At 43.8% G+C, this 23632-nt stretch overlaps 1 protein-coding gene across 2 annotated transcripts in view; it reads left to right on the forward strand.

Moving 5' to 3' along the window:
• The window catches only part of TMEM130 (transmembrane protein 130), a 246792-nt gene that overhangs the window by 81532 nt on the left and 141628 nt on the right, over window positions 1-23632 (forward strand). For both annotated transcript variants that reach the window (XM_069210131.1, XM_069210133.1), the window contains exon 5: window positions 10107-10191. In XM_069210131.1, coding sequence (XP_069066232.1) covers window positions 10107-10191 — 85 coding nt within the window. The remainder of the gene's footprint in view (window positions 1-10106; window positions 10192-23632) is intronic.

The raw sequence follows: 23632 nt of genomic DNA on the forward strand, positions 1-23632 counted from the left end.
ATAGAAATGTGGAATGTGGGGTCTCTGAGCTCATAATTTATAAATACATCTTTTAGTGAAGTTGGTTTTTAGATTGTGTGTTTGAAAATGCCACTTGTCGAAAGTAGACAATTTCTTGCTTAAACCATTCTGTGACTCTACCTGTTTGTGGATTCCCTGTCTGGGTCAGTTTGACAGTTGGGCTCTTTGCACCTCTCTCTAGACAGTGACACAAAGGGGCTAGGGTGTGGTCCGCATATCCTGGTGTGCCATCTGTGCTGGGAGGGAGGGGAGGAGTGGTCACTCACACCTGAAAGGGATGTGCCTGCGCTCACACAATGCAGTCTCCACCCCCCTGGTGTGTGGCTGGGACCTGGCCTGGACAAGGAAGGATCTTACAAACACTTGAGACTTTACTTTGAAGTTTGCCAACTTCAAAGGCTGAAAGGGGTATAAGTATTGGACCCAAAACCCCTGCAAATCAGATCACTTCTGGATTCAAGAGGAACCACAGCCAAGGAGAAGAGCTGAAGAGCTGAGGAGAAGTGCTGCCCCGGCCTGTGACTGTGCTTTGTTGGGCTATCCTGAGTTGCTGCTCTGCCTTTGAAAGGGGACAAAGACTGGACTTTGTGGTATATTCCTGCTTGAGAAGAATCTCAAAGGGCTTGGACCGAGCTTGCCCCCTGTTCCTAAGTCTCAGGGCCATCAACGACTTTCTCTGCCAGCACCTGGACTCTCTGCTGAGACTCCCGCCCTGCAGGTGGGGTCTAATCCAGTCCCTGGGCCCTTGAAAGGAGAAGTTGGTGAAAATCCAAGAAAACTGACTTCGGATGACTCCAGACTGCTGCCGAATCCCGTGACAACGACCGCAACCAAAGCCGTGGTCCTCGCTGCAGTGTGACGACCCCGCAGGCCTGACACCACTGCAGCCCCACCAAAGTCTGCGACTCCGTGGAAGTCGCCACACCACATCATGACAGCTGGATATCGACTCTGTCGGGAGTGCGCGGATCGGGCGTTTTGCACCGATGCCGCCTCACCTCCACCGCTCCGCAGCAAGGACCCAACGCCTCTTTGTGATGCCTCCGCTCCTTCGCTCTGCAGCACGGGAACCGACACCGCCTCGGATCCAGCGACGCCGCGATGCCCGACTCCGTACACTGGCGTATTTCCACATTTTACTAAGGTACTGTACCTAGGGGTCTTGGTGACTCCGTAACCAGCGCCATTTCCATTGGATTGTTGGGAACGGCTCCGTCACAATGCCTTGTTTTCACCTCATCAAAGCATTTTGTGTTTCTAAGTGCAATTTTGGGGTTGAATCTTTAAACATTCATAGCTTGACTTGTGTATGTTGGATTTTTGTTGTTGTGGTCTTGTTTTGTTCAGATAAATATTGGTCATTTTGTAGTGTTTTTACTGTATTACTATGTGTGTCAGTACAAAGACTTTACAAATTGTCTCTGAAGTTAAGCATACCTACTTGTGTCAAGTTACCAGTGGGGTGAGGAGGGGTTAACTGAGTGTGATTCTCCTTTACCCTGACTAGAGTGAAGGTCCTTGCTTGGTCAGGGGGTTACCTGACTGCCAACCAAAGACCCCATTTCTAACACTGACTAATATATCGGCCAGGTTACGGCCAAGTTCCCTGGTTCTGTGGTTCTGTGCATGACTCATATATTCTGCAGAACAGCAACGTCCCACACATGATGGCACAACTACAGAGGGACCGGGTCTGGCTCACCGGTATGCATCCAATAGTATGTGCACCCCTGTAATCTCACCTCTCCTCACAATCTGCCCTGTGTCCCCATCGGTATTGAGATGTGTCGTACCTTTGTGCACACAGGTGACTCTGGCTAACCTAACCTTCATGGGCTGCTGACACCTGTGAGATATCCGACTACAGATGGTAAAAACCATTTCAATGAGGCCCACGGCAGGACAAAGCGTCTCATCGAGAGGACCTTTGGGCTACTGAAGGCAGGATTCCGCTGTCTACACATCTCCGGAGGTGCCCTACTCATCACTTAAAGTATGCCAGATCGCTGTTGCCTGCTGCATGCTACACAATCTGGCCCAGAGGTGTCACATTCCATTGCTGGATGTAGAGGAGGTGACAGTGGCTGATGAAGGGGACATAGTGAGTGATGAGGAGGAAGATGATGAGGATGCAGCTGACTCTAAAGCAGAGTTCATTCAACAATACGTCCCATGAGAAACAGGTATGTGTCAAGTGTTTTGTATGGGACCAGTATTCCTGGTTGCCTTGTGACATAGCGCCTCCTTGTGTCTGTCATCAGTGAAGGTGTTGAGTGCAGCTCTCACTTTGGCTGGTTTTGGTGGGGGGATTTTGCCCATCAGAGGTGGTGTTACTGTTCAAATGTCAGTGCTATTTTCACTCTGCTGTTGTGTTGCATCACTCATGCGATTTATTGTCCATGTGCTATGTTCCCAGTACTGCTTTGTCAACTGTAATTGCAGTACCAAACATAGGGGGTCATTTTGACCCCAGCCGTAAAAACCACCTACTGCTATAGCGTGGCCACCAAAAGACCATCGCCGCGGCTACCAGCTGTCTGCCAAATTATGACTACAGCTGGATTTCTGACAGAAGGATTGCGAAAATCTGTCTGTGGCTATGCCGGCGGATGGCGGTAAGGCAGCGCCATGTCAGTAGACCGCCGCCAGACATATTATGAGAATAATACGGCCTGGCGGTGTCCTGCTGGCAGACGCTGCTAAGTGTGTGCTCAGACAGGGGAGGGGGGTGTTGGGTGTGTGTATGTCTGTACGTGCATGTATGCAGCCGTGTGTTGCGTGTTGTATGTCTGTGCATGTTTGGAGGTGTGAGTGCGTGTATGTTGAGTAGTGTGAATGCGTGTCTGCATGTATGTATGTAAGTGTGTGTGGATGCATGTGTGAATGGATGCATGCATGCATGGATGAATGTAGGAATGGGTGTGTGTATGCGTGTGTGCGTGTGTGCGTGTGTGAAGGGAGGTGCATGTATGAAGGGGGGTCTGGAGAGGTGGGGGTGGGAGAGGGTACTTGTGGAGGGGGTGTGTAAGGATTCCCTGTCACTGATAGTGCCTACACCCATGGTTTTCGTGGTGGTAAGGAAGCCATGAAAATTAATGGCAGTAGGCATGGTCATAATCCTGCAGGCTGGCAAGTGACAGCTGCTGGGCTGGAGATTCTTGTCTCCAGCCTGACGGCCGTTACCGCCGTGGCGGTCGGCGTGGTACATTGGCGGTGTGGCTTCAGCCAAACCGCCAATGTCATAATATGGAGGAAAGTACCGCCAGCCTGTTGGCAGTACCTTCCTCCATATTAACGCCGACCGCCAGGGTCATATTGACCCCCATTTTCACAATTTAACCTCACAGTCCACAATGGGAGAATGTGTAGCCCAACTGTTACTGACTGTGGAATGCCATTATTTGAGGTTTGTCAGCTGTGAAGGAAGGACCATTGGGTATGGATGTCTTGGAAATGTAGATCTGACATGGGCAAATGGTTTGAGATTCAACCAGCCAAATCAAACTAGGGATTGAGACATTGTACTGCATGTGTGTTGATGAGCCAACATTGACTCCTATTGTGATAGTTGTCCTTGTCTCGGTCTATTTGCAGGGCATTCGTGTGGTGCAACACTGGTCCCTGCCTTGTCTGCTGGCTCCCTTGACACATGTATCCCGAATATGTCTGCGCTACTATCAACCTTGCTGCATATTGCTCCCCCTTCTGTCTGTCTCACAGACTTTTGCAGGACAATGGTTTGACTGTAATGAAATGTTGTACAACTGAAAATCTTACTTATTACAATAATGCCATGTAGGCAATAGCTGTGCTCAAAGGTGTTTAATGGTATTCACAAGTGCAAAGGGTGATCAGCGGGGTCATGGTAGGTGAAATCATCAGAGTTGTTGTCTCAGCTGTAGGTAGTCCAGGTCCAGTATCCAAGGGACCACGGGAAATGGAGGCATGACAGTGAACAGTCAACAGGGTGCCTCAGTGGCATACGAGGGAGAATGTTGAGGAGAGGGTCACTTACTGGTAGTGGTCTTGGTCTTGGCATCAGGTCCTGCAAGATGTCTTGCATGGGGATTCCTCAGCTACAGGGGAAGGGGTGCTGGTGGTCTGCAGGTCCTCTGGCAAGGCCTCCAATCCATTAACTGCTGCAGAAGTGGAGGGCTCTGTTGGAATGTGGCTAGTGGAAGGGGCCTGCTGGTGGGTGGAAGACGCACGCAGTATGGTGGTCAGTTCCTTTAGTGCCCCTGCAATGGAGGCCATGGTGGCATTGAGGGTCTGCCACTGCTACATGGCCTCCTGGTGGTATTCCCTCTGCAGCTTCTGGTTCTCTTGACATTGCTTGTGGGTGACATATTGTGACATTATTTTCATCTTCCATTGAGGGTTGAGGATTATAGATAGCATTGCTGTCATTGCTTTGTGTTGGAACGCAGTCAAAGCATTCAGTTGGTGTGGCATGTTCTATGGTTTTCTGTGCAGGTGCTGTGAAGTGGGACTGTGAACTTTTGATGTGTAGGAAGTGATGCATTGTGGGAGTTGTGGTGCTTGGCATTGTGATTGGTATCCAAGCATTAGGGAGGGACCGTGTGGTGATAGTGACACTGTGGTGGTTTCGAATGCAGGTGAGGTCCGTGGGGTTATTGGGGTGGTGCAGAAGTGTGAGATAGCGTGGATGAGGGAGTGATGGGTAGTGGGGGCGCATGCTGGACAGGAGTGCTTGGTGCCTGAGGAGTGTTGTTGACTTACCAGAAGCAAACCCTCAGGATACATAACCTTCTCCTTCCATTATATGAACTCAGGGGGAGGAGGTGAGGGCCCACCGCCAGTCTTGTTGATGGCAATCTGGTGCCTGGATACCATGGAATGCACCTTTCTTCGTAGGTCATTTCACCTCTTCCTGATGTCCTCCCTTGTGTGTGGATGGTTGCCCACTGAGTTGACCCTGTCAACGATCCTTCACCATAACTCCATTTTGCTGACTATCGTGGTTTGCTGGATCAGAGCCCCAAAGAGTGCGGCTCTACCCCCGATGATTTCATCTACCATGACCCTCAACTCATCATCTGTGAAACGTGGGTGGTTCTGACAGGACATGGTTGTTGTGTTATGGGTGGGGGGGTGTAGGGTGCAGTGTAAGATGCTTGGTGGGGTGGGGGTGTTTGGTTGTGTGTGCTGGTGGTATCTGGTGTATGTGTGCAGTGGCGATGTGTGTATTGTGTTGCTGGTGCAGTTGTATGGTGTGTGATGCGAGGGAAGTGTGTTGGTGCCTATGGTATCGACATGCAGTGTCCTCCGTTGGTGTGCTCCTCTGTGTCTTTGTTAGTAGTTGTGGTTGCAAAGGTTTGTGGGGGTATGTGAGGGTGTGTTACATAGTGCAGTGAGCAGGTGTGTGTCAGGTGTGGGGTATTCAGTCTGCCAATGTGGTGTCGGGTTCTGGTGGAGGTGATTTTTAAACCGTGGTGATTCGCATCACTAATGGTTTTCCGCCGTGCATTGACCGCTGTGCTGATTTGTGGGTCATAATATGTAGAGTGGGATGATGTCGGCGTGGAGGTGCTGGTGGTGGGACCGTCTTTCTCCTGCCCTTGGTCGGCCTGGCGGTTTGGGATTTGTGTCTGTATCTGTGCGGTCTTCAGTTTGTGACTCATAATAGGGCGGTCACTGTACCGCCATCTCTGGCGGTCTTTTGGCAGCCGCCAGCATGGTGGTCTTGCCAAAAGATGTCCAAACCAATATTGAGGGCCTGAGTGTTGCAAACTCCATTAGGGTAGTTTGCCAGATCCTTGTGCCGCAGGTTCCTGCTTGGCTTACTATGATTACTCTCTTTCTGTCATGGGATGTTACAACCAACAATTTCCAGGATTTCACAAAGGAGGGCCAGGAGTCTGGACCTATTCAAGGGGATTGCGTGACTAACATCAGATGAGAGGTCAATGAAATCACAATAGCAGGTTGTAACAGCCAGTTCTCTTAGGTCCACCTTCTTTGTGTCAGGCTTTATATTTGTTCTAAAAGGCGTGCTAATCACATTTAAAGGCCCAGCCTTTACTTCCATTGTAGAGAAAGGATTAGCTAATGGGTTTAATGAACATGGTTTCCTAGCCTCCATTGCTGGTATATCAAAATATTTTTCTGCTTTTTCCACTTTGTCTGGAACTTTAGCAGAGCTCACATCCCTTTCCAATTTTCAACCACAGGCTCTCTATGTGGCATCTTACTTTTCATCTTTTTATAAAGACAATTCTTCCTCTGCACTTTTTTTAAAACATTTTTCCTCTTCGGCTTTATTTTGGTCATCCCATATCCATTTCACCTTTTTGCTCAGCAATGACTTTGTTTGCCACTACTCGAGCCACTTTAGAATTAAAGATGGGATAGATGGGAGCACTTGATTGTTTATCACCAAAGAATCTGTTTATTTTTTTCATTTTTTTCCTGTGCTGGTCGAATCAATCCCAGATTTGTTCACAAATGGTTGAGAGAATAATCACCTTGATGAGCATGTTAGAGGATCCCTTCTTGGTGGCTCTGTCTCCCTGGTTTGGAGGATTTCTCCTTCCCTTCTTTCCTGTTGGCAGCTTCACCTTGCACACATCAGCCTTACCCTCTTCACGATTTCCAATAACGTTTTTCCGCACCATTTTTGTTAGGGTGATTGGGGAACTTTCTCCACCCTTCCACACCCAAGCCTTCAGGCTCATTAGTATCTACCATGCAACTAGTTGTAGTAAATTATTCATAACTTAATGAAACAGTTTCAGAAAATTCATTGGTGAGTTATTTCTCTTCCTTGATCGGCCCCACATCTTGCAATTGTGTACATTTTAATGGAATTACTTCCTCTTGCTGTGAGAGCTCCCTCTACTGGCATGGCTACATCTCTTTGAGGCTTAGGATAGATAAGGATTTGGAGAATGGTGGTCAACATAGTCGCTACATGATCAGTCTCTCCCGATGATTTCTCCATTAATGCAAGTATTGAGGTAAGAACTCCATGGAGTGCATTTAAGGCTTCTGATATAGTACATTCCTGGTGATTTTCAATTATTGTAATATTCACAGCATCCTTGTTGTAAACTGGCATAATAAAAAAATAGAGAAATCTAATTGCAGCCCTTGACTGCTGGTTTAACTATTCCCTGTGGGGCACTTAGCCAATTCAGCAGGCTATGCATGCACTCTAATATTGATCCCTGAACCTGTTTTTAAACCCTCCTTTCTTTGCTCTAATATAATAGGTACATCAGGGCGGGTATAATCATAACCAGTTGGAGAAGTAGATCGTGGGAGCATCTCATTGGGTAAATCCCGTAAATAAGCTTCATCATTGTTGCTCCCCTTATTTGCGGTATCATTGGCCCTCATGGGGTTTCCTTCAATTTGGAACTTGTGATGCAATTTCCTGGTCCTGTTTCCACAGTTATTTTGATCATCTTGCCTTACTCCACATCTAATCCTAATCAGCCCATCATTTATTTAGGCTCCTCTAGGTTATTTAAGCAAATAGCTCTATCTGTTTAGATCCAGTTGGTAATTTTACCCCCAACGTCGTACTGGGTCCTGCAGCTTCATCATCAACTGTGCTGCAGGTTAACTTACTGCTTATTCCAGTTGGCTTGGTTTGTACCCTTCATACAATTTGTTCAGTTTGCACGAATAAATCCTCCCACCTTTATAGTCTGAAAAAAGTTTGTAAATAACCTGGGCATCAACTTTGGCGTAGTGGTAAACTCTGTATTTTCTGTAGCACCTTTGGGTGCCTCCTTTCGCTTTCAGGTGGGTCATAATTGGGTTGTTGCACACTCTCAATGAGTGACTAGGCACCACCTGCCTCATATTCTGCTGTCTCTTTCTAACTGTCATTATTCTTATCTTGACTGATATGGCTCAGAAGTTACAAGAATAAACACAGTTACAAGAGCAATGACCCCAAACAATTACAAGAGCCTCGTCACCGTCTCCAGTAACTGCCAGTCCTGTAGAGAGGAGTACTGTACTCATTAATTAAATTGATAGGCATCCAGTCTTTCCTTAAAATACAGACATGATTATCGATTAGCTGTTCAGAACCACAACAGGCTGAATAGCTATTTCTTCAAAGATATATACTTGACTTAAAGTAAGAAAGCTTGAGTTTAAGCCATCCTTATGATCTCCAACTCACCACTTTGCTGTCTGCCTTTTTTGCAAAGATTACATACAATTGTATAAAGTTGAAAGACAGGTATTAACTGTAATTCCTGAAAATAATGCTGCTGTTTGTGTGAAACTGGATTATGCTTCAGACAGAAGGAGCATTGGAACCTAGTCACAAACCCCATTTTGTAATATGTTTAATAGTACTACAATAGTTCTACTCATGTACTACAAAATGATATTCACTAACCCAAGTGCAGAGACCTCCACCTCTGCCACACCTATTTATTCTGTGTAGAGAAACCCGCTCTGACTGCAGAGATTTCCACACTTATACACCTATGTTTTAGTAGCAAATGTGAGATGGACGGGGGAGTATTAGGAGGAAGAAAGATAGTTTGTTAGGAAGTGGGGATGGCAGTGGGTTAAAAGGAGGTTGTCTACTTAAGGAGGTTTAGGGATGGATTTAGGGAGTGACAAAGCCCACCACACAAGAGTAAGCTAATTGCACTCCTCAGTGGGTGGAGACATGTACTTACACTTTCCTAGTGAGTTTACACTTGGACAACCTGATTCACAAACCTCACTTTTGAGTAAGTGTATTACTTTTTGGATTTCATGAACTGCACTTTAGTAGTAACTTACACTTTTGTAGTAGTTTATGATTTTGTAGTAATTCCAACACTACATATGGCCACCTGCGGGTGCTGCAACTTCCATTGTTTTCTGTGGGAGGGTGTTGGTGCACCAGTGTTTGCCCATGTGTAGTGGACCTTGCCAGTTTATTTTACTTTTTAGTAGTAACTTACACTTGTGGTTTGTGAATACCAAAACGTGTAAACTTACTCATAATGGCCTTCCAGCAGTCCTAAAGTGGAGTATCCCCTGTGACCAGATGTTAGAATTAGTTCAACCAATGAAGAATTCCAGAAAGAAATCAAACACATGATGAAAAGGTTCTCTAAACGGGGATACCCTTAAAGTGATCTTGTAACTTGCAAGGTAAAGAGTTATTCAAATCCAAAGAGATCAATTATTGTAACAGCAGAATGATAAAGCAATTAAGTGTACATTACTTTTGTGGAATCAGACCCAGAGTTTAGGAATACCGAAAGTGGTAAACTTACTCCAAAGTGTAAACTTATTCAAAAGAGTAAGTTACCTTTGTGAACCGAGCCTTCTGTGTACTGTAAATTCTTTGGAAGCAGCACCAACCTTACCAACAAAAACTACTTGAGAGTAGCTTGTTAGGCATTCAATCCCTGGATAGCATTTAAAAGGACAGTAAACAGCTAAAAAAGTGGAATCAAATGATGTATCGATATGGGAAAACGACTTGCAACATCACTGACATCAAATGAAGTTCTGGTGTATACAGTTGCATAAAATGGCACCCGATTACTCTCTGGCAAGCTACAAGTTTACCCGAAAGTTTAGAATACACAGGCCCAGGAGTGTTTGAATAATTCCGATGGGCCTGGGTACAAATTACCAGACCCATCAGAAATTATAGGTTATGGTGTTTCAAACAGAGGTTTTGGCTACTGAAAGCATCTGAAACTTTCAAATGAAATACCAGGCAAATATATGAAGCAGTCAGTGTGGAAGCACCAATTCGGCCATGTTATTCCCAAGAAACCTTTAATCTTCGTACTTGCCTGCCCCTGGAATGACCAAGGCCTCTAATAATGGTAATTTTCAGACCGGGCAATGTCAGGAAAAATGTAACTTCTCTTGAATGCATTGTGTATGAACAATAACTTAGCATGGTAAGGCAAACCCTCTCCTTCCTATGTAAAGCAATCTCAAGGCCAATTGCAGCATTTGGCATCACAATTTTAAGAGTAGAGGGATTAGGTGCTCTGAAAAGGATAAAGTTCGCAAAGTTTCATTTTGATAAAGCGTGTTGTCAAATGTTAAAATCATTTCACTTACCTTAGAACTTTGCTTTTCAGATCCTGTAACGGGAATTCAAGTCAAAGGTTCCACGAAGATCTTGGCAAGGGAAACATTTAGTCTCCTTTTCCATGTCATTGGCAGGTAAGAAATGGCAAAGCCAACATTCTTAGGGCATCATTTACAACGTTTTGGCTCATGGCATTGCTGCAAACTTTCTTGCTGCGCTGCCCAGCTTCAAAACAAAAGGGCTGGATGCGCCACATCTACAAGATGCAGCACATTCCTGACCTTTTCCCCTGCACTGGCACACAAATTGTTGACATGTGGGTGCCTGTGTTGAGGGGATGATTGTTTTTGTGCAGGAAGGTATGCCTTCCTGCACAAAAACAATCATGAGAGGTGTTTTCCTCTTCCTATGTGCTCTGCAAAATTCAGCACACACAGAGGAAAAAACAGGGAGAAACTAAGATGTTTCTCCCTGTTGCGCCACCCTTATGCCCCTGGGGTGGCATAGACTTTTGATGCATTCCCAAGTTTACAAAATCTTGTAAATCTGGGAATGCGTCAAAATCCATGGGTGTTGCGTGGGGACACCCACAGCAACACCCTTGCAACGCCTCTTTGATAAAAAGTAAGGCAATGCAGCAACTTGCCCTTCTTTGCCTTACTCCATATCTACAAAGCCATGTAAGGCCACGCAAAAGCCACGCTAATTGGCTCTGCGTGGCCTGGTAGCTATGGGCCTGCAGCCTGCCCTGCTAGTACATCACAAAAGTGGTAAATCTGCCGTACAAGCCACTTGTGCATATGCACCATCATGTGTAAAGTGGACAAAGACTGTGAAAGGTTTCATATTGTAAGCACTGGGTTTATTATCAGGACCTTCACAAGACAACCCACAGAGAAATGCCATGTATAAAAAATAACAGCTGAAGAGCAGATGTATGGTGACACAGGGCCTGATTTAGAACTCAGCAGACAAGTTGCTCCGTCCCAACATGGACAGACATCCCATCCGCTGAAATCTAAATCTGATTGGTTAGAATGGGACTTAGATATTGGGCAGATGGGATATTCATCCCAGTTGTGATGGAGTAACCTGTCTGCTGAGTTCCAAATCAGGCCCCTAGTCATCAATGATTTCTTTCACCTAGGGGCGGCTGCTTCAAGAATCAACTATCTGTCTAATATCACAACCTGTAGTGCGTATGTGTGTGCATTTGTTTATTAAACCTTTGGTGTATCTATGCCCTTGAAAACACTGCACTAATACACACATGTGCATTATGATCTTGGGGAATATCTACATATGTAGACTGTATCTTGTGATTATGTAAGAAAAGACATGGCCATAATAAAGACATGAGGACCAATATAATGCATCACCCTTTATTTTCAACGTGTGAAGCACAGCATAGTAAGCAACAACAGATGTGTAGAAGTTCCAAAAAAGAAACTATAAAAATTTAAATCTTACAAATGTCTACCTCAGCTGAAATCAAAAGTTCAGGACTCTTTTGTCAATGTCTATAAATACAAGGTAGGGACTGGGAGATTATTGGTCCAGTGCACGGTCTCCCAAACTAAACCTGTAATATCGAAAAAGGGGTACACTGTTCCATAAGCGAGAGGGAAACAAGAAAACTAATAAAATAAGAAATTGGCGAATCTATACTGAGTATTCTTAGGAGGGCCCTCAAGCACCCACTAGGGTGACAGGTATCATCATCGGGCTCACTCCTCGCCAGACTGGTGCTGCAATGCCTGGCGGGCCTCCCAGCATTCTGGGTGGCACTCAACCATTGTAAATTCGCTAGCAACGAGGGTCTGGGAACAAAACTGAGTAAGGAAAGGAGAGTGTAGAATACGACAGAAAAATCTTAAAATTAGCTCTGAACCTGAGCCATTATTTTAATGTGATAGAAATTGGGTTCAGGCCAAGATTAAAAACAATAAATATAAGAGTGTTTACTGGAAATAATGTACCGTCACACTCTATATTTCAGGGAAGGTAGTTAGCCTAATCCTGCATGGTCAACATGTTTCGCGTCTGTAGTTGGTCACAAAGTGATCCAGTGACGCTTCTTCAGGACCCACACAAAAAAACTATTGATTATTAAACTACTTCTCCTATGTGTCAATAATAAATTAAGTGCATATCAAGTCACTTACAGTGTAGAAGACAGAATATGTCTAAGTCAATTGGTCAGTACAGTCGCCCATCCCATGTTAGAGATTGGGCTCCCTAGGTCTGCGCTAGCATCAACCAAGGAGAACAGGCGCGCGGCAGGGGGGTAGGTTTTCCCGATGAATCAAGGATAAAACCAATTTGTTCTCCTTGGTTGATGCTAGCGCAGACCTAGGGAGCCCAATCTCTAACATGGGATGGGCGACTGTACTGACCAATTGACTTAGACATATTCTGTCTTCTACACTGTAAGTGACTTGATATGCACTTAATTTATTATTGGCACATAGGAGAAGTAGTTTAATAATCAATAGTTTTTTTGTGTGGGTCCTGAAGAAGCGTCACTGGATCACTTTGTGACCAACTACAGACGCAAAACATGTTGACCATGCAGGATTAGGTTAACTACCTTCCCTGAAATATAGAGTGTGACGGTACATTATTTCCAGTAAACACTCTTATATTTATTGTTTTTAATCTTGGCCTGAACCCAATTTCTATCACATTAAAATAATGGCTCAGGTTCAGAGCTAATTTTAAGATTTTTCTGTCGTATTCTACACTCTCCTTTCCTTACTCAGTTTTGTTCCCAGACCCTCGTTGCTAGCGAATTTACAATGGTTGAGTGCCACCCAGAATGCTGGGAGGCCCGCCAGGCATTGTAGCACCAGTCTGGCGAGGAGTGAGCCCGATGATGATACCTGTCACCCTAGTGGGTGCTTGAGGGCCCTCCTAAGAATACTCAGTATAGATTCGCCAATTTCTTATTTTATTAGTTTTCTTGTTTCCCTCTCGCTTATGGAACAGTGTACCCCTTTTTCGATATTACTCTTTTGTCAATGAACACATCAAAGTATAAAATCACATACATTAACAGTATATCACAAAGATGCACTCTGCCAAAAAGTCGATAGTTTAAAAAGTAATCATTTTCACAAGAAGAAGGCTGCAGGGAGATGTTCTTTTGCAGCACAGAATATTAATTGAACATGTACTGAATTGGGCGAGTTGCCAAGTTTTTTTTTGTAAACATTGGGTATTGTTTAAAAGAATGATGAAAGGAATGCACGATTGTCACAAAGGTCTGTGGGAGTTAGACCTTTATTGTGAAAATCAGGACTTTCAGGGTCATTTTTTGTGAAAGTTCCATTCATGCTGAATCAATTGTCTGGAAAGGCAAAGCATGTTATGCACTCTCATACAAAATGGTCACAAGTTACACAAGCAACACCATTTCACCTGCAAAAAAAAGGTAAGGGCGGTTTGCAGTCGCAAACAAACTGTTTGCAAATTACCAGCATCATTTTAATACTTGTGAGAGGAAACTGTACAAGTGCATAGGAGTGGGTGAAAAGCACGAAAGCTCCATAATCTATTAGCAGGCTATTAATTGAGAGCGCTACGAGACTAGGTATGTGGAATAACTCTGCACACGTCGAGTACTTAAGCATTATGCATTGTAGGCAATTCAGTACTAACTATTTAGCACTGTTACTTTCTTCTGCTGAGTTCTAAACAGAATGAAATGCACATTAAGGAGCTGAATTGCAGCTCCCGATCTTAGGAGAAATGGAAATTCAGTGGTTTAAGCCACAATTTATTTTCTGAGTGTGTTGTTTTTTAACCAAAGTGCGACCCTGTGCATAGAGGGCAATTAGAGAAAGGACACTTTTGAGTCAACTATCTCAGACTATCTATCTTTACAAAATACTTCTACTAAAGGGGAAATGTATTTAAACTCAGAGCAAATCTATGTTTGAAACCCAAATGATAGTTGGCACTAAAGACCTCATTACAAGATGCCTCTATGTTTTAATAGGGGTCAATAACACAGTTACTGGCCCCATTGAAATTATGAGATCCTATGGGGAACAGCATGAGGCTCCTAACTTTCACCCAATTATTTCACCTGCCAATAGCAGCCTAAGTCTCTGTGTGAAAGTCCAACACAAAATGAGTAATTACTGGAGGAATCAGGGCTAGAATTATCGATTCCCATTCTAATTCCTCCTTTCTAATGGGTCAAAGTCATAATAGGTTGGATGTTCCCTAAGGCTAGATTTACTGGTGATAAGGCGTCCCGCCCTAGATAATTTGCCTAGTCTGGGTCTCGTTTTAGGCAATGAATCTTTTGACCCTGATTGGAGACACCTTAAGACGAGATAACAAATCAGCATGTCAATCAATAGATCAATAACCTCATCAATATTCACAATAGCAAATTAATCAAATTAGTTAATGATGTTAATAAGAATCGGAACACACCATGACTTTTCAGTCATGAATAACCACACAAAGTTTTAAGAGTTATGATATTTATTCCCTATTGATTGCACTCTACCAGCAAGTTTATTAGTCTCAAAACCAGAAAACACATTAGCACTGTCACAATATGGCAACTTGAATAAGATTTCATCAAAGCAAAGATCATAAACATTAGAACAAAACATGACGTCAACATGGATTAATTTTAGCAGAGCATCATTAGCGCATTATTCAACAAAGCATCGATTCAGTCATTTGTCTATTTGCGTCCGTTTAGTGAACTCCTTAACTAACTTCGAATTAGCATTGGCATGTTGGGCTTTATGCAAAACAATTTAGCAAAACAAATTTAGAAAACATCTGTCTATGGGCTCTATCAAAAGGAAGCAGTTGGTAACTATAAAGAAAAGGCAAACAGACAATTACAATTTCATCATCATATAGTTATCCTCCGTAATAGGTCAGCATACAGTCAGGCTTCGTCCTCAGGACATCAGGTGATTCGCCATCAGCCAGGAAACTCAGCAAAGTTCAGCAAGACGGTTAATAAGGAATACCTCCCTCATAAGAAGGAAAAGTATAGAACGGGCAAGGGAAGGGTAAGGATGGTTTGAAGAGTCAAACAGCAAAGTCTTTAAGACAGAGTGACAAAGTGGCTAGGTACTAGCAAAGATTGGCACGTAATGGCAATAGCAAAAATGGCTCGGAATGGCTGATTTCTCCTTGTGACACAGGATTATATCAATCTTGTTGTACAGTCCCCTAATTTCCAATTGGGCAAATTTTGGTGCATCATTAGCTCCATCCAATAATTAGGTAGTCACCTCATTAGGATTGTCACTTTAGAACAGTTCTCACGTAGTTTATTGGCTCCTGTAATTGACGTCTCCAACGGGTAGAATGTCAGGTACAAACTTTATTGTTGCGGTCCCAGTCAGTAGCTCCATTGTCTTTACCAGTTCAGGCGACCTTGTACCTGTTGCAAGTTTACACTGTTGCATTCGGCAAGAATGCCTCCTTGAGCAAGTCGAGTCTCATGAGAAAGAATTTACTACGGTTACACACATCTTCTAGTTCTGGAAAAGTACGGCTACATGTGCTTCAGCAAGTCAGCACATCGCACGTTAGAAAAACTCATTTAATATGAGACCGGCAGCTAAGCCCTGACTCATGCTAACTAAGGCCTAGTTATTAATTTTGAGTGACTTCTTAACATATAACTCTTGATGCTAGTACAAAATCATACATTCGTACATTAATAATTCATCATTAGTCAATTTCATTTATCATCGTATACATTGGTGGCCACTCCCCGTGGGCACATTTCAAACATGCGTTTAGTAAAAGCACAGTAATACAATTTCTATGCGGCATAGTTAGGCATTAATTTGCAAACATTTCCTGTTAATTTTGATTATAATAACTACACTCCAACAATCTGTCCTCTGATGACACTTGTCATCACACAAATCCATTCTGTAAGAATCCTTTACCTTTACAGTTCCTTCATTTTGATTTCCTCCTTCCGCTTCGCCTTTTCATATCGTGCTCTGAACATTTTCTCCCTTTTCCTTTCTTCCCTCCTCGCTTTATGTTTTGGCCATTTTGCTTTACCTCTTTTGCAAATTTTGCTCAGTACCCATAGTCCAAATAAACAAGCCAAAACAATTACTATTCCCTGTATTCATTTTCCCAAGAACCCATGCCAAAGACCACTGAACCAACTTCCCACACGTGCAAATCCCTCTCTAACCTTTTCCCAGACTCCTGGCTCTTTCAGTTCCTTCAAATCTGCCCTATCTCTTGTTAGGTTAGTAAGCATAATTATAATCTCATTACTATTATCCGGTATGTAGGCACAACAGTGACGCTCATTAAGCATCTTACAGACTCCACCACGTTTCGCTAAAAGAATGTCTAAAGCAAGCCTATTTTGAAGAGTCATAGCCCTCTCCCCAGCAAGTTCAGTATCCATCAGGAGTATGGCCCCTGTGAAGTTTGTCAGCATGTTATCCACAATAGTAGACAACTTTTGAATTTTTATGGAGTTCAAAACAACTCCCACTGAAGGAATTATTGCTCCAAATATGTCTCCTACTACACCAGCAGCAGTTTCTCTCTTTTGTCTAGCACAAAGTAATTCTGTCACTTTCGGAAACTTCTTTAAATCATCTAGTTGATAGATCTTTGGAAAAACTATTCCCAAATAACATGTCCCATACCATCCCTTTGGAAGACGGTAATACACAAATGTAATAAACCCCTGGGATCGCTTGATCCATTCCATTTAGCATGAAAGTCCATTTATTCTGAAACAAAAACACATGCTTACACTCACTCGTTCCCACAAACACATTGTCATAATATGACTTTGGTCGCGTTATGCAAAGCCTACCTACATGTTTCGCATCTAAAGCTAGCTTCCCTTGTTCCCTAACCCCATTATTACTATTACTAAGGAATATTCGTTGCTGCAAGCCCTCTTCTAATTTCCCCTTTAAAGCTCTCCTTCTAACTTCAGTGTGATCTAGAAAGCTCTTTTCTAGAGATGTAAGCAAGCATGTCAAATTATTGCGGTGCGCATATGAAGTACTAATTGTCATTCTGGGCTCAAAGAATCCCTTAATCAACTTTATAGCATAATACTTAGCTACACTATTCAAATCTTCTATGATAGGCGCATAAGAGAACACTAAATCGTAGTTCGAATAACAATATTTCACTTCTTCTTGATTATAGAAACGCGTTAGTAGCAAACTACAACTAATCCCGTATGTTAATGGCAAGCTGTGATATGTAACTCCCTCTTGAACTGAAAGAGGAATTTGTGTATACGCATAACAAGCCTTTGCGTCCATAGTGTCAACATACTCACTCAGCAAGTGATAGAAAACATTAGTAGATAGATCCCCTTTTGTATTTGTTTTGTCATGCAAGTACTTGGTATCTTGCTCAAACTTATCCCACGGTGTTAGTGTAGCCGTCTCAGAAACTGTAGCATTGTTAGCTTCACTCTCATCCACCAAACGCATTTCCACAAACAAGGCTATAATGAATATCACACACATAACACCCAAAGCAATACCCAAATATTTACAACGCTTTTTCCCCTCAACGTCATCTCCTGACCTAGGCATGATCTGTAAAGAATCAGAAAGTAAAGTACTATAAATGTAAACAACTAATATGAGGATGGTTAATAACTTTATCTTTTTCTTTTTTTTTTTTCTACAAAGTTTGAACAAAGTCTTTCTTCAGCAAGTATTTACAGCTTTCTCATTCACTCCCAGGGTCTTTGTGTCAATCCAGTTAGCAGCTTATCACAATCGGTTTTTCAAAGTCAATTCAGGTTAACAGTGTCACATCCGGTAATTTTTCAGTCTCTTTTCTCAGGTTTCCCTTTACGCAGTTTCAGCTTAATACAGTCTCTCTTATTTGTCTTCAACTTCAAGTACCATAATATTGGCCTGGGACTTCTCGATCAAAACAGAATGCCAAGAACTCTTGTTGCCACTCAGCTGACGTTGCATAAGCCCATTCAGGACCTGCGTATATTCTGTTTGCTATTCTCTTTCTTTTCAACTTGCGGTCACCCTGCAATTCTCCTTCACTCAGGTCTTCTTTCCTTGTGGTATCGACCTCTTCCTCTATTGTTTCATTGATTACCACTTTCCCTTTTTCAGTTTGCGATTCTGGCCACTTATCTCCTCTCAGTGTTCTTTTACTGTTCGGCTTTTCAGATTGCTGTTGGATGCCCTCCTCTTGTGCTATGGTGTTTTCTCTTGGTGGATCTGCAAGCGGCTCAGGAGGAGTCTGAACACTTTGACTATCTTCCGCCTCAACTCCTTCGCCTTCTGGGTCTGTCAGGGGTTCAACTTCAAACCTGTATCCATCTGCTTCTGAGAAAACCTCTCTTTGGGTCGGTCCTCCTGGTGCCTCAGTTGAGATAGTCTCACCGTCACCCTTCTGGATCTTGTTTTCTGTTTGAGTGACCAAGCCGTCCTCAACGGCTCTCCTTCAGTCTCAGTTCCCCTTTGATTACTCTCCGGCCCTGAGACTTCCTTTTCTGTAGCGGGTAGTTTCAACAACTCAATTTCCTCATCAGTTGGACACGTCACCTTCTTTGTGTGACTGGCATGTATACAGTTTGGAATTCCCGCACATTTCACAGCAGTAGTAGTTGTCAGTATCACTTGATACCGCCCCTTCCAACGTGGCTCCAAACACGACTTCCTCATGTGTTTCTTGACAACAACCCAGTCACCGGCTTTCAGATTGTGACCTGGATCATTTATCGGTGGCAGTGTGTTTGCTTTCACCTGGTGAGAGAAAAAGCGGACCACGTCAGCCAGACCCTTGCAGTAGTCCAACACCATATCATCCATGATATTCACAAGAGCATGTGCAGGCACTGCGGGCAATCTCATAGCTCGGCCCATGAGAATTTCATGAGGAGACAGTCCTCTTTTCTTGTTAGGTGTATTTCTCATTGACATTAGCACTAAGGGCAATGCATCTGGCCATTTCAAATTGGTAGCTGCACACATTTTCACCATTCTCGACTTCAAGGTACCATTCATCTGCTTCACTAGTCCTGAGGCTTCAGGACGGTAGCTACAATGCAACTTCTGTTCAATGTTCAGTGCGGCACACAAGAGCTTAACCACCTCATTGTTGAAGTGACTTCCTCTATCTGATTCTAAAGAGATCGGAAACCCGAAACGTGGTATCAATTCCCTAAGCAGCAACTTCGCTACTGTAAGACTGTCATTTCTACGTGTAGGGTAAGCTTCAATCCAATGACTAAAGATACATACAATCACCAACACATATCTCAAACCTCCATACACAGGCATCATCATAAAATACATCTGCATCATGCTAAATGGACCTGCAGCTCTCCCAATGTGGCTCAAATTCACCACGGTCCCTTTCCCCGCATTCATCTGCTGACAGATGATGCACCTGTGACAGATTACTTCTGCAGCTTGTCTGAATTTTGGATTGAACCAATCGATTTTGAACAACCTGATCATGGCGTCTCTCCCAATATGTGCTTGACCATGGTAGAACCTTGCAAACTGTGACAAGAGACTGTTTGGCAAAACCATTTTCCCCTCATCTGAAACCCACAAATCATCAGGTCTTTGTACACATTGCATTTTAATCCAAGAACGTTTCTCTTCTCTACTGGCACGTCCCTGCAACAATTTTAATTCTTCCATTGTGTCAACCACCCTCAATGCGTAACCTGTGCATGTCTCATTTTCAGTTTCAGGTAACAATTCCCACTGAACGATATACAGTTCAATGCACAAAACCTTGCGACTTGATCTGCATATCCGTTTCCCATTGACACAAAGTCTTGTGATTTCACATGAGCGCTGCATTTCACCTTGGCATTTTCAAGAGGTAACTGAATCGCATGCAACAATTCCTTAATTCTCTCCCCGTTTTTCACTGGAGAACCAGAAGAGGTCATGAAACCCCTCTGTGACCATAGCTGGCCAAAATCATGGATAATTCCAAATCCGTATCTGCTGTCATTATAGATAGTCACTTTTAGTTTGTCAGCGGCATGGCATGCCCTAGTAAGAGCAACCAATTTAGCCACTTGAGCAGAATACACTCTCTCTAGCCAAGATGCTTCCAGGATACCATTGATTGTACACAAGGCGTATCCGGCTCTCAGTACTCCTACTGAGTCTCTCAGGCATGAACCATCAACATAGATAATGTCATTATTTTCCTCCAATTGAGTATCTTTAATGTCAGGTCTCGGTTTGGTGCACAGTTCTGTTACCTCAAGACAATCATGTTCTACTTCCTCAGCATCCATCATCAACATCTGTATTTTCATTAGGAAGCAAAGTTGCCGGGTTTAACACAGTACAGCTTTTCAATGATACATTAGGTGACCCCAATATAATCGTCTTGTATTTGGTCAGTCTAGAATTTGTCATGTGCTGGGTCTTAGTTCGGGTGAGTAGTATTTCCACTGAGTGTGGGACCATAGCTGTTAAGGGATGTCCCATCACTATACTTTCACATTGAGTGAGGCTTTGACCAACTGCTGCAACTGCACGCAGACAACTCGGTAAGGCTGCTGCGACTGGGCCCAAAGTAGCTGAAAAATAAGCTACTGGGCGGTTTGCACCTCCATGGACCTGTGTCAGGACAGACAAAGAACAAGCATCATGTTCATGACAAAACAGTACAAAAGGCTTTGTGTAGTCAGGCATACCTAAAGGTGGAGCCCTGCACCTGCACTCTCTCAGTTCAATGACTGCCCTCATCTCTTTCTCGGACATAGTTAGGGTATCCGGGCCATCCTTAACCTCCTTGACAGTCAACCTCACCAGAGGCTTAGAGATAACTGAGAAGTTGGGAATCCACTGGCAACAGTAGCCCACCATTCCCAAAAACATCCTAATGTCTCACTTGGATGTCGGGGGACTCATCTGTAATATGGTTGTCACTCTTTATTTGGATATTCTTCTTGACCCCTTCTCAATCAGGTGGCCCAAGTACTTCACCTCTTTCTGACAGTACTGCAGCTTCTTTGGGGACACTTTATGTCCGTTCTTCCCCAAATGATTCAATAAGGCAATAGTATCATACCTGCAGTCATCTTTCGTTTTGGACGCAATCAACAAATCATCAATGTACTGTACTAGAGTCGAATTAAAAGGCAGTTTCAATGATTCCAAGTCCTTCTTCAATATCTGATTGAAGATGGAAGGCGATTCTGAAAACCCTTGAGGAATTCGACACCAACTGTAAACCTTGTCCAGGAATTTGAAACTGAAGAGAAATTGGCTGTCCTCATGAAGAGGCACAGAAAAGAATGCTTGGGACAAGTCAACGACTGTGAACCACTCCGCATCACATGGGACCCGAAACATAATCACGGCTAAATTTGGCACTATGGGGCAGCATTTTACCACTATCTCATTAATTTTCTGCAGATCTTGGACAATTCGAACTTTCCCACAAGGCTTTCTCAATCCCATTATTGGCGAATTACATGGGCTGCTCATCCCTTCTTTTAAGACACCTTGCTTCACAAAGTCCACAATTATCTGCGTCACCTGTATGAGGACATTGTGTGCCATGTGGTACTGCAGTTCCTGGGGAAATACGGCATTTGGATTCACATCTACTTCGACTGGTTCTACTCCTTCTATCAGTCCCACTTCCTTTCCTGTCAAGTCCCACACCTTCTCTGTGACTGTTCCCTGTAATTCGGTTGGCAAATTGGTCACTGTGAACATCGGGAAAAGGCTTATCAAAGGGTACTCCTCATCTGTGGTCTCCGTCTCTGGTTCTGAGATCTGACCATCGTCCCCTTCATCATCACTGTTTGTCTGCACCTCAATTCCTTCATTGGAACAGGTGATCGAACACCTTGTCTTACACAGCAAGTCTCTCCCCAGTATGGACACAGGACTTGAATCACAGACTACAAACCTATGTAATCCCTGAAAGGTACCAATCTCAACCTGAACCGGATCTGTAATTGGATTAGTCAGGAGCTGATTTTCCACTCCCACTACCTTTATTGTACGTCCTGAGAGCGGCAATTCCGGTACCTCTGCACTTCTGACTGTAGAGCGTGTAGCTCCTGTGTCAACCAGGAACGAAACCTTGTGGCCCATCACCTTCCCTTGCACATAAGGTCCTCTTTGATCTACTTCTAGGGACGCTGCAAGCCTGCACTCCTCACTATCCGAACAGTCATCTGACCATTCATCGTTAATCCATTCTCACCACGCAATGGGAACTGTTGTACTGCATTATTTTGACTCATAGTTTGACCTGTGACCTGATGAGGAAGCACCACCTGTTGCTGTCCATTCGGAGCTAAAGACAACTGCATTTGCTGTCTAGGTACCACTGGATTCTGCTTTTGTATTTGCTGCACCTGCGCTGGTTGAGCACGTGGCATTTGCATTTGTTGCATAGGCTGGAGACCCTGCATCTGAACCATGTTATTCTGGAAGTTCGGATTTGGACCCCTCATTCTTGGACCGCTCACTCTTTGAAATGCTCTGACATCATTGCTTTGTTGAACAACACCATCCTGCACCATCATTGGACATTCCCCCTTCCAGTGTCCCACGCCCCCGCACGCATGGCATGGTGACATTTTTTTCATCCCTTGCACGTCATTTTGAACCACAACAATATTCAAGTCTGGACCACGATTCACAAAACCTCCCTGACCTCTGCCTCTCGTTTGCGGCTGAAACATTCCGTTTCCTTGCGGTTGCTGCACCATCTGCTGTACTCCATTTCCCTGCATCCCTGCTTGAGCTGCTTTGATTTGCATCACCATCATCTTCTCTTTCAGCTTTCTCTGCTTCAACTCAATCTCATCACTACAGTATTTTGCGTACTGTAATACCTCATTAATCGGCTTCGCTTGCCAACAGATCAAATGATCCTTAATCCTTTGACTAATCTCTGGTCTTAATCCTTCAACGAACCTGAACACTGGTTGATTCATGTCTTTTGGTTCTATGACCTCTGTGCCACTATAGTGTTTGAACGCCTTTAACAACCTCTCATAGTAATCATGTATCGACTCTTTGCCTTCTTGTGCCGTTCGATCAATTTTCTGCCAATCAGTAACTTTCGGTGACACTTTCTGCTTCAAAAATTCAATCACCTTATACTAGTGCTTCATCACCTCAGGAGACGGTGCTCCTGTAGTCCTGTCCCTTTGCGGTTCCGTTGTCGGCCAATCCACACTCCTCTTGCACTCAAGCCACAAATCGGCTGGAACTATAATCTCAAACAGTGTATTCAAGTCTTCCCAAAGACATTTTGCAAGCTTCACAAACCTATCCGTTTGCTGATACCACTCTATCGGCTTTTCCCTCAACCTGGGATAATCATTTGTGAATGACAAAATGTCACCTCTAGAACATGGTACATAAACTAGAACCCCTCCAGCTGTCTCTCTCATTGGTATCATCTTTATTGTTCCCGTCCCTGGCACAGCTTTCGTCTGCTGCTGTTCCAGTCAGTCACTTTTCCTCTTATCTCTCTTCTTCGCCCATCTGCCTTCCCACTTCTCTAATGCTCCCCAGACTTTAGCACTCTGTAGTATCTCTTTGAGGTGTG

The sequence above is a fragment of the Pleurodeles waltl genome, chromosome 10, assembly GCF_031143425.1.
Source record: "Pleurodeles waltl isolate 20211129_DDA chromosome 10, aPleWal1.hap1.20221129, whole genome shotgun sequence".
NCBI lineage: Eukaryota > Metazoa > Chordata > Amphibia > Caudata > Salamandridae > Pleurodeles > Pleurodeles waltl.